The following is a 12,117-nucleotide window of genomic DNA, read 5'->3' as shown; positions in this document are numbered from 1 at the left end:
TAGGAACAGTCACATAAAAAGGATGAGACTTAATTGAATGATAAGTAACAGGAGAATGAAGTTTAGTAGATGGCACAAGAGAGACGCTAGCTCTTTAGAGCAGTGCCCATTATTTGTAGAAAAGAGAAAGAGAAGCAAAACTACGATGTGATAATGGTTGGAGAATAGGTGTAAGTGCAGGTCCAACTGTTTACTATGCATTTTTGCACCCTGTCTAAAGGAGAAAAGACATCATTAGAAGATCAAACCCAGATATGGCAACAATACTCCATACAAGGCCGGATTTGAGATTTATAGAGATAGAGAATAGAATCCAGAGTTAGCAAGTGTCAAGCTCAATAAAGAGATGCAACCTTAGCAGATGCTAATTTTGCAATCGATTTGATATATGGTTTACAAGGAAGATTGGAAGTAAGAGCTAATCTTAGAAGGTGTAGACGACTCATCAAGTACATTATCCTAGAAGAGTTAATTCTAGAAGAGCAGACGACTCATCAAGTACATTACCATTCATTGATATAGAGAGATCTAAATTATTGCGATGAGTCCCATGCTGTAGTAGAGTAAGATCTTTTTCAAGCTCAAATGCCCCATCCAAGCGATCAGAGAGTGTTGGCTTCTTATCAAGACAAGAAAAAATGGTCGTATCATCAGCAAACAATGCCACCTTAGATGTGAGAATATCTGGAAGATCGTTTATGTAAATTAAAAAGAGTATAGGGCCAAGAAGAGAATTTTAAGGAACCCCTGAAGTTACAGAATATGAAGAAGAGTGTTGTCCATCGAGGACAACTTTTAAACTACGATTGGAAAAGAAGGACAAAATAATCTTAAAGATGTTACCAGATACACCATAAGAAGAATGCTTATGAAGAAAACAAGCGTGCGAAACTGTATCAAATGTTTTAGAAATGTCAAGAGTGATAGTCTTAATCGCTCCACCTTTATTTAATGCATGATGAAACCTATCGGTTATTACTGTTAGCAAATCAGCTGTAGAACGAGAAGATCGAAATCAATATTGATGGTCAAAAAGGAAGTTATTAGATTCAAAATAAAAGATTAAGTGTTTGATAATTAAAGATTCAAAAACTTTTCTTATGATAGGAAGAGGACTAATGGGTCGGTAGTTAGACGAGTCAGATCGCCTCCCTGAATTCTTAAAAATAAGGAGAACAGATGCTGCTTTCCAGCAGACTGGAAAACAAGACTGATGAGCATTTTTTAAATAGCTATGAAAGTATAGACGACAGCTCTAGAGAACACTTCTGCAAGACTTTAATAGGTGTGTTGTCCGAGCCACAAGCTGTAAAAGAGTCTAAGCAGGAAATCACTTTAGATACAGAAGCTGGAGTAATACGGATGTCAAGCAATGAGTCAACCATTTTGTGGTTTTCATGTTTGTGGGCAATATCAGGTAGAACGTAACTAGTGGAATCAAGAGATGATATTGATGAAAAGTTTTTAGCAAACAATTCAGCTTTGTCTTTAGGTGAGAAGACAAAGTCTGAACCATACAAGAGAGGTGGAATTACCAATTTGCCCTTATTATTGATACTATTAAAGACTCTCAAGAAGTTATGAGAGCCTAATTTTTGTGATAAAATACAAGATTTCATGACCTGAGAATAGTAGGCGTTGTCATTTGTAAAAACCTTTTTACAATGGCCTCTAGCAGTAATAAACAGATATCTGTTTTTTGGACAATTGTTTCGCTGATAGATATGGAAGTAACAGTTTCGATTGGCAATTGCAGCAGCACAATGTGAGGAAAACCATGGAGAAGAGTGAGGCTTGACCTGGAATTGTTATTGAAGTCACCAACAACAACAATATTAGCTGATGGATAAAGAGAGAGGGCTTGGTCAATTTGATCAGAAATAACATCAAAGAGTGCAGTCTTGAGATGAAGGAAAGCAATATAGAACAAAGAGAAAGGCATTACAGTAAAGTGGTGCTAAACGAAAGCACATAAAAGAATAGTCTGTGGATTCAAACCTAGTTTCCTGATAAAAGAATTCTTACAAAAGTAAATGCCCAGGCCAAGCACGTGACTGGAGCCTTTACAAATTAAAGGAAGATAGCCATCAACACTAAGATCACAAGATGAGACAGCTGAACTCAAATTAGTCTCATTGATTAAATAGGTCTGGTAAACTTTGCAAGAGATAAGACTCAACAGAAGAAAAGTTACTTCGAAGATCACGAATATTAGTAAATGATAGGTTTAGACAACTTGGTGATGATGGTTTTTTGTATTTGATAGTTTTAGTTACTTTATTCAATTTTCAATTTGTTAAAGAACTTCACTCAAAGCATAGATAGTACTCAGTAAACTGTTGAATAGCCCAAGCAATGACCTCATTACTATTAATAAACCCTAAGCAGTACCAAAAAAAAAAATTCCTAATTATAGAAACTTATAACATAAAGTTTAAAAAAAAAACTAAAAAACTAATACTTCGATTGCAAAAAAACTTCTTTATTAAATGTTGCAGTTCTTTTCTTTCTGTAATTGCTTGATTGGTTTTTCTGCATTGAATTCGATGATGGACTGGAATAATGAAAATTCAAAAGTCTCAATGAAGAAGAAACACCACCATTCTAAATATTTACAATTAATTTTAAAGCAACTTTTAAAAACAAAAAAAAAATTTTTTTATCTAAGTTATTACAAAATAAATTGTCAATAATAAATCCTTATAGTAAAATCAAAACATTTTAATTTAATATTACTAGAGATATTATTGATTATATATTTTTTATATTATTAGAGATTATTGGCGAACTATTAGCACACACATATATTTAGCAAGCCTTGTTAAGAAGCGGTACGCAGTTTGCATTTTGCTTGCGAAAAGGCGATTTGCCTACGTGTTCAGCAGTTTTGCGCTACGCAAAAACTTATATCTTTTGGAATATTTAAATTATCTTTTAATGTCGTTTACGTGACATTTATTCAGAAGAAATAAAGTCGTAAGTAAAAGCATTTAACCGCAATTGTAAACTAATAGATTTTTTGTTAAAGAAACAATTTGTTAAATAATTTTTTTGTTGTTGTTAAAAATTAGTTAAAAAAAAAACAAAGTGTTTTAAGTTTTATCTTAAGAAATTAAATATATAAATTCTTTTTAAATATAAAAATTATTTTTTGTCATAATAGTTTAAAAAATGCATGATTTATTTGATGTAAATATTTTATTAATGAAATATTTTGTATATTGTTAATTCAATAACGTAAAGTTTTAATGACGTTCGTTAATTTATGAAAATAAATTATGTTCACGAATATGTTATCGGTAACTGATAAATAACAAGAAAAAGCTCTTTATTAATTAAAAACATTATTAAAAAGAGTTCACAAAATAAATAAGAAAAAATCTATTAACAGTTACTAAAATAACCAAAAACCAACTGTAAAATTATAAGAAAATAAACAAATATTATTTTACGTTTTATGAAAAAAATATTTTTTTCCAAATAAAATTTAGTTCATATTTGAAAAAAATAATGAAAATGATTTTTCAAACAGGAACAGACTTTATTTGTAACTTTTGTTATAGTGAGAAAAAAAAAACTCTGATTTTGAACGCGTTAATAAAATAACTTTAATTACAATGCGGTACTTGAAAAGACGCTAGTGACGCAATATAACTTTTAACAATACAAAATATATTTGCTTAGTTGAGTTACTTAGAAATGCACTACACGTTTTCGTTACTCAGCGAAATCTCGTAACAAGGCCTGATTTAGATTAAAATTAATTTGGTCTTTATAAATATTTGATTTCGCGAATTTATCATAAAGAAATATTAAAACATCAAAGTTGATGCCAAAGTCAGCTTAAAAAGCTTAAATTTGTAAAGCTTAAAATGTGCAAAATATGTCCTAACATTATACAGCTATGATGTATACATATACACATGTGTGTGTATGTGTGTATATATATATATATATATACATATATATATATATATATATACACACATACTAGGGTCAGGCTTGCAGAGCCGCCTAATTTTTTACATGACTCGGCTTCAGCTTCCAGTAAAAACTTGGCTCCGGCTCTGCATTGGCTCCTCATAACGTCAATATAAGAATAAGATTTAAAAGTATACCTTGCTATCTATTCATAAATTTTTTAATGAATGAAAAATAAACTATTACATTTTTTTGAAGAATCAGTCTCTTTCATATACCCTTTCATTTTGTACTTGCAAATTTATGCCTTTGTCTGGTCATTTCTACACAAATTTTTTAACAAACTTTTTTAGCATCAAATTCCAAATTCAAAACGTTTTCTTTTTTTTTTTTCTGTCAATACACACTTAAAAGTCAAATGTACTCTTTATTCATTCGAAGAAAAACCATGCTATCAATCAAATCCGATTTCATGACTTCTTTGGCCCGGAGTCAGAAATTTTAGGCCAGAAAACACCTGCTCCCCCCTGACTTGCGTCATAGGAAGAGCAGAAGCAATCTGGCATGCTTTCTGAATCAACTCGGGAAACAGCTTTATTCCGTCCACAACAGTTTTGCACTTCAAATTTCCATCATTGAGCAAACTTTGGCAAACTTTGAATAGCCTCTCAGAATTCTTTTTCCTCCAATTGTTTATGACTAATAACGTCTTGGCTGCACTGCTCCCTTTTTTGCTTCCGAGCACATTCCATTCGAATTTGCATCCTTTTTCTGGGACTCATTTCCTCGGATTCCTCTTTATTTTCCAAACCGCTTCCAGTACTCTTGCCAGAGTCATTTCCATGACAACCAATTCCACTCCCCTCGATTTTGAACTTCTTTTGCACATTGAGCTTTTTCTGGATTTTCCACAGTGTGTCTTCAGCAATCAACTGAAATATTGTAAGCATTTTTAATGTTTTTAAATCTCAAACAAATTATAATCTATCATATTCTTGCAGTGAGGAAAGTAGAATGTCAAAAAGTAAAGTTAAATGAAACAGTATTTTGAATTTCATTAAAAGTACATAACTTCTAACTCCAATTTTCGTTTAAAATAGAGCGAAAACTGAGATAAAAACCTGTTGTTCTTCTCCAAGAAGGCATTGATATTGCACATCTACAAATACAGCAGCACAAAAAAAAATGATTATCGAACAAAAATGATTCCTGATACACCATCGAATCCCTGATATTCTTCCCAAAATCAAACGCCTTGAATTCACCAGAAACTAGCTCCTCCTTCAGAATTTACCAAATGTAAATAAAGTTCCCAGGCGTGAAATCCTGACTCTGGAATTGTTGAATTGTGACTACCGGTTTCTTAAGGATTTTTGCAAGTTTCTTTAATTGCTTCCACTCGTAATTTAGAAGTCACAGGTTTTAAATTCCGCTTCCAGTGTATTCAGGACATCACGTATCTCAAGAAGTCGGTTGAGCATGTTAAATGTACTGGACCATCTGGTTGCATTGTCAATTATTGCAACCTATAAATTTAAGAAATTTGAGTAATTTTTTTTTAAATTTGAATGTTTTCAACCTTTGATAACGCATTATTGACAAATGTTAAATTCAAACTCAAGTTCAGATTCTTAGGAATATTCATTTAAACATTTTCATTTATTGCGATTTGCGATTATATTGTATGTACCTTTTTAGTTGTGTTGTTTGCAAAATTCATTTGCTTTTGACATTCGACAGACTTTTGCTATATCTCAAGCTTTGCCAACCAGAGACTTAATGCCTTGTTTTTCTAAGCCGTCTTTAACAGCCAGCTGCAAGGTGTGAGCACCACAATGTTGCAGATTAACGGTGTTCATATTATTCGATATTTCGTCGAAGTAAGGCCTCTGCTGTTCAAACACGTCGTCAGTGATATTAGCATCCAGCAGATCACCTTTAATTTCAACCTCAAGTTCTTCTTCAATTTCGACGCCAGCAAGTTCTTCAGCAGACTTGTCAGTGACGTCATCTTCTGCATCTGTCTTTCCAAAGTCTCCGACCATTTTCACCATGTTCAATCCATTATCAGTCGTAATTCCGAGGACATTTTCTTACCTAATGCCATATGATTCCAGCACGCCTTCAAGAGATTCTTGAATTTCTTTTGCCTTGTGTCTAGCATGATTGTCAACTGCTGCCAAAGTTTTAGGAGTGATTTCGCTATCCATGAAAAACCGCACATTGTTTTGAAGATTATGTCTTGAAGCTCTGTCAACTTTCAGAAAAACCAGCTTTCCCTGTAAATTGATTTTTAACTCAGCCCGATTTTGGCATTTCAAGCCAAAATGTTTTGCCAAATCGCCAGTCAAAATCTTGATTCAATCACTGCTGATTAGGTTAAAGAGAACGCTGTTTTGAAGAATCATCATGTTCATTCCTTTCTTGAACTTTTTCGAAATTGTGATGGTAACTTTGTTGTTGCTTTGGAAGCAATCGATGGGTGCTTGTACTTTTCTCGTCTCACTAGTTGAAACCTGATTTCCTCCTTAAATGGATGAGGTGCATTTCTTTTCCTTTTCGGCCTTCTCTTTCTTCAGTTTCTGCTCTCTTGCCTCAACAATTTTTGTCAAAAGTGTCGAATGTTTATTGACAAAATGGCGCTTTATGTTGGCGGTGGGGGTTTTTTTTCGTTTCTCTTTTCCCTTATACTGCATTTTGCATGTTGCACCGCAAAGTTTGCCAACTTCCTCCCTTACACTTATGTCAACTTGACAAAAAAACACGTCGTTCTCTTCGCAATAAGCAAACCATTTCAGTTCATCATATAACCCCTCGCCTTCTACGTTATCATTCATGGTTGCAATTTATAAATAACAGAAATCGCGGAAAAATTCCAAATATATATTCAACTTTATCTAAATGGGAGAAGAAAAGAAAAATACAAGATTACAAGGTCATTGCATAATTTTGAAACGAAAAAAAAAATGACAGAAGATAAGAATAAATATGGCACTTAATTCATTTCACAAGAATAAAAATTTAAAAATACAATATAAGCAAATATATGGTGGCGGCCATTTTTTTGAGATGGCATTTCAGACTAAACTTGAGTGAGTCATTTTATTGTATATGAAATGATTTGTTAGAGACTTGGAGAATTTTGAGTTTTAAGTTTCTTGAATGAAGTGCAGAGGTCGCCAAAAAAATGTCTAAAAAACTATCCTAAAATTTTAAAAAAAAAAAATTTGTTAAGTTTAACATTTTTTTGAGAGCCGGGATCCACTAGTTTTTCTCGGCTCCGGCTCCTGCAAAAACTATTGGATCCTCAGCTCCCGGCTCTGCAAGCCTGACTAGGGCTATGACTTTTTTTCAACCCCATGCTCCTGTACTGTAGTTTGGTTTCCCAGTTGTACTGAAGAAAAACCAAAACAAGTTTTGAAGACACTGATTTGCTACAACTATTGGATGTACATAGTGAAAACATTTTTTTTTTAAATCATTCTCTTTAAAATGAACACAACATGTTTGGAGGTTTGGAATCCCTTTTGCATCTACAAGTTTTGTAGTCTTTTCCAGATTTTTTTTGAACTTTTGCAAGTTTTTTTAAAACTGCCTTTTTAAAAATGCCAATATTTGTTTGGTTTTTTATTTTAATTCTTAATCAGGATATACATACACAGGAAATCATACACATTCATAATCATTCATAGAAAAAAAAAAAGAAGGTTAGTGTGGCACCCACCACTTTGAGTTAAAAAAATTAAAAATGTAAATCAAAATTAAAAACAGTTTATTTATATTATTTTATATTAAAAATTAGATCAACTTACAGAAATCTCTTTAACAAGAGGTTCAGATGAATCCAGTTTTTTTAAATTTTTTGTGTAAGACTGATCTTTTTTTGCACAATTATAGCTCTGTCTGACAGACTTGGTAACATTACGATTTGGAGCTGGTACTAAACCTCAACAAAACATATAACATATAATAAAATTTAATTTTCATTATTTAAAAAATATTTATAACATTATCAGGCAATATGATAATTTCATAACAATATACTTTTTTTGTTGGGCAACATAATATATTCATAATATACTTTTCAATATAATAATCAAGTGTGGATATAATCAATATAATAATCAAGTGTGGAGGCAACTCATAACATTTTGACTTAATTTTATGACTTGATTTCAATAACATTACTGATGGATTTTTTTATGTATCTTTTTTTTAATGTATTAGTAGAAAACTTTATGTAAATTTAAGATAACGCTTAATAAAAGTTTTTAAGAAAAAAATTGGTTTTCATCACTGATACAGTTATTAACTAAGAACTAATTGTATTTGATTTTTGAAAATAATATTCCTAAAAAATGCATCTCATATAAGAAATACCATTGAAAATTCTTCCTTTAAATCTAGTTTTTTCAGTTTCATACTCTAAGCTAAGTCCAGGAGTCCATCGATTTACATGATGATGTATAGGTTGATTTTGGACTTGTCCGTTAGAATGATGCATCTTTTATATCTTTAGATTGACTGAAAGTCGTAATTTCTCTGCTTAAATTTTTCCTATCATAAAATAATAAACTCTCCAGCCAAAATAGGCAGAAATGAGAGCTGCCTAAATATTTACAACAAATGTCTTCAATTATAGCCAAGTAAGGCGTTGCTTCATTATAATTTACAATGTTGTTGCTCATCTTTAGCACTCCATGATTCTACAACAACAGTAATTTGGTTTTAATGTTAGTATCTAGTTATTTTTTATAAAATTTTTTAAATATAGCTGATGATGTTAATAAAATTTAAGTTGGAGACAAAAGTTTCTCCAACTAAAGTGCAGAAAATAACGTCAGAGCAAAGCGGAAGACGCAGAAAAAATGTTAGATTTGGTAACGTTTAAAAAAATCGGGTCGTCAGTGCGAGAACACGCATGACTGCAATGATCGCTAATAAATAATACAAAAAGTAAACAGCGCATAATTGACCAAGGATTTATAAATTCAAGATGAAGGACAAATTATTTAATTAAGGTTTCTAGTACATCTCTTGATGTCAATATCATGTCGCCTGTACCGTTTGCCTTGGAATTTGTATGTGTATTTTTTGTTACGTTGATAATACTTCATCAATATGGAGATTTACGAAAACAGCATGTTTTAGTAACTCTTGCGGTATTTATTTCGTGGTTTTTCTCGTTTCTTATTGTATTTATACTTCCACTCGACGTTTCAAACAGTTGCTACTTGGAGTGCTTAAAGCGTTCGAATTCAACCAATATGCTTAAAAATATTTATCCACTATCTAGAACTGATTTTGCAAAGCAAAGAGATGAGAAGCCTATTTGTTTTGTTCCTTGGTCCTATGTATCTGGTGATCTTTTACCTTATTTATGGCGTGTTATTTATTGGTCTTCGCAATTATTATCATGGATTATTTTACCTATGATGCAGTCTTATGTTTATGCTGGTTCATTTACAGTTTGGGGTAAAATAAAAACAGCTCTTTATGAAAATGCTATTTGGTATGGAAGTTACTTAGTTATATTTGGTGCATTATTAATATACGTTGCACTAAAACCAGAGTTAGCAATTAATTCAGATAGTTTGAAGTTAATTGGAATAACTGCATCAAATACATGGGGTTTATTGCTTTTAGTATTGTTACTTGGTTATGGATTAGTTGAACTGCCAAGAACTTCATGGAACATGTCACGATCTGATCTAAGACTTGAACATACTTACTTCAAAGTTTCTAAGTTAAGCACTTCCAAAGAAGATGCAGATGAAGAACTTGCAGATACTCTTAGCCTAGTAAAAAAAGCATCAGAAGAAATAAAATATAATAGCAATTTAAGAAAACATTTAGATGTAATCATTAAAAAATGTCCTGAAAGTAGTGTTGCGCTTTTTTGTAAGGGTAATGATGATTTTTTAGACTACAAAGCAGGTACTCTTGAATTCAATGAAAAAGCTCTGGTAAACTTACATAAAAAGGTAATGGTGATTACCCAACGTGCTCATCGAACACATGTTCAGTGGAATGCTTTACTTAAGTTAGCATTTTACTTAGAAGATGTTGAGAGAAATAAATCTAGTTCTGATAAAAAGTTTAAATTATCATTCTCTGAATATACTCAGAAAAGTATTCTTGCTATGCGTTTATTATGGTTTTGGGAGATAATCATAAAACCTTGGATGTTTCGTGTACTCTCATTGCTTTTGTTGATATTAAGTATTTGTTTGGTTTGGTCAGAGTCAACATTTTTTATGACTGAGCCAGTTTTATCTATATTTACACATCTTATTAATATAACAAAACAAAATTATTTATATTTTCAAATCGAAGTTGTATCCTGTGTGACCATAGCTTATATGTGCATTTGCACATATTATACTGTTTTTAAAATTAAAATATTTAATTTTTACTATTTTGAGCCTCATCATGAAACAGATGCCAACAGTTTGCTATTCAGTGGGTTGCTGTTTTGTCGCCTCACTTATGCTATATGTTTAAATTTCCTCGCTATGATACACATGGATGGACATGTTACTGGAAGGAGTGGAACTGAAATTAGTGAAACATATTTTACTCAGTTTATGGGTCATATGGATTTGCTTTCTTTCATTGCAAAAGGTTTTAATTTGTATTATCCAATAATAGTTTTGCTTGTTTGTGTATGTACTTTTTTTAGTATTGGTAATCGGTTATTACATTGTCTTGGAATTCAGCAATTTTTAAGTGACGATGACTTTTCAGCAGATTTTGTTCGTGAGGGTAAAGAGATAGTCAGGCGTGAAAAAAGAAAAATTGAAAGACAGATAAATGGCAAAAATTGGTCAGCTAGATCTAAAACTGTATCTGATCGCTATGTTGGCGAAAAAAGTCTAGAACATAATGAAAATAATTCAGATGACTCCATATTAGAAACATCAAATTTAAGTTCAAAAACAAGACTTAATGTTAACAAACCAATGCTGTATTCAAAATTAAATCATAGTGAGGACAAAATTAATTTAATGTCTGATATTGAGTATGCACCTCCAGATACAAATGACAGGGTTGTAAAAGGATATCAAAATATAAAGGGAGTTTCCCTTTCAAATGTTCACTCTAGTGTTTTGAGTCGTTCAAGTGTACCAAGAAATATATTTGATGATGCATAATTTAATATAAATCTATGGTTATATTTTTTTTTAGTTTAATTGTGAACGCATTTTGAATTGTTTATAATATTTAAGAAATTGAAGTATTAGATTTATTTATACTACTTCGTAACACATTTTATAAGGTTTTTGGTTTCCTTATGTATTATATATTTATTATAGGGGAGATCATGGCTACTTGCAACACAATTTTAAAAATTATATTTATTTCCTATAATTTTTTTTTTTTTTAATTTATTTAATCGGAAATAAAATAGATTTTATGGATGTATTAATGCAACATTGTATGCACCAAGATATAAACAAAACTTAATTATCCTGCAATGTTGAAAATAAAATAAGAATAAACGTTGCATTGGGGCAAGATGCAACAGAGAAGCAAGTAGTTTTTGATTCAATTTATAAGAATTACAGAGTCCTCAGAAAAATTATTAGTTTGTAGTTTATATATTTTTAGCATTAATTTTATACTTATAATAAAGAAAAAGTAAAATGCGTAATATTTATAGAAGTCTAAAAATCAAATTACTGTTGTTTTAGAATCATTAATCGCTAAAAATGAGCAATGTTGTAGAATCATTCAGCGCTAAAATTGAGCAATGTTGTAGAATAGGGTGGAGTGAATTTTAGTTTTTTTTACAATTCGTTTAGCCTGGGTGTGCAAAAGTTGTCTATTCATTTCAAAAATACTCTGGAAAAATATCAATGCTCTAGGAAATTATCTTGAGGTGCCTCAAGACCTTTAAAATTTTAATGGGTCCCTAATATTATGTAAAAAAAATTTTTTCAAAAGTATGTCATGTTGGGTCTCAAAAGAAGCAAAACTTTATAAAAATTTCAAAAATAACAATTATTTTATAAAAAAAAATTTTATTTAAGATTTTTTTGAAATTATAATTAAAAAAAATAAACTTTTTTCATTTTTAGTTTAAAAGGTCATTTTTTCTGCAATAAACTATAAAATTTTTAACACTTCTAATATATGAAATATTATAAGTTTAAACATGGCCCAACACATTTACTGAACTTTTGATTATGTTAC

At 31.0% G+C, this 12,117-nt stretch overlaps 2 protein-coding genes across 5 annotated transcripts in view; one reads left to right on the top strand and one right to left on the bottom strand.

The window, feature by feature from the left end:
- The window catches only part of LOC100204268 (E3 ubiquitin-protein ligase RNF10), a 28,792-nt gene extending 19,954 nt beyond the window's left edge, over window positions 1-8,838 (bottom strand). Inside the window, exons 1-3 of one of the 4 annotated variants that reach the window (XM_065807017.1) lie at window positions 8,302-8,838; window positions 7,734-7,861; window positions 2,462-2,604 (exon numbers count right to left, since the gene is read on the bottom strand). In XM_065807017.1, the coding sequence (XP_065663089.1) occupies window positions 2,462-2,604; window positions 7,734-7,861; window positions 8,302-8,425 (395 nt within the window). In that variant the 5' untranslated portion in view covers window positions 8,426-8,838. Of the gene's footprint in view, window positions 1-2,461; window positions 2,605-7,733; window positions 7,868-8,301 lie in introns of all 4 variants that reach the window. The other 3 variants (XM_065807016.1, XM_065807018.1, XM_065807019.1) reach the window with 3 other exon arrangements.
- LOC100203074 (G-protein coupled receptor-associated protein LMBRD2) lies at window positions 8,831-11,158 on the top strand. Its single transcript, XM_065807020.1, has one exon. It carries the CDS (start codon window positions 8,973-8,975, stop codon window positions 11,073-11,075), a length of 2,103 nt encoding a protein of 700 aa, XP_065663092.1. The 5' UTR covers window positions 8,831-8,972; the 3' UTR covers window positions 11,076-11,158.
- Window positions 11,159-12,117: the final 959 nt, after the last annotated feature.

The sequence above is a fragment of the Hydra vulgaris genome, chromosome 10 (genome assembly GCF_038396675.1).
Source record: "Hydra vulgaris chromosome 10, alternate assembly HydraT2T_AEP".
Taxonomy (NCBI): domain Eukaryota; kingdom Metazoa; phylum Cnidaria; class Hydrozoa; order Anthoathecata; family Hydridae; genus Hydra; species Hydra vulgaris.
This window is presented reverse-complemented; position numbering and strand designations above follow the sequence as displayed.

Excerpts from the sequence above, each read along its gene's own strand:
- LOC100203074 (XM_065807020.1), top strand. The coding sequence starts at position 8,973 with ATGTCGCCTGTACCGTTTGCCTTGGAATTTGTATGTGTATTTTTTGTT.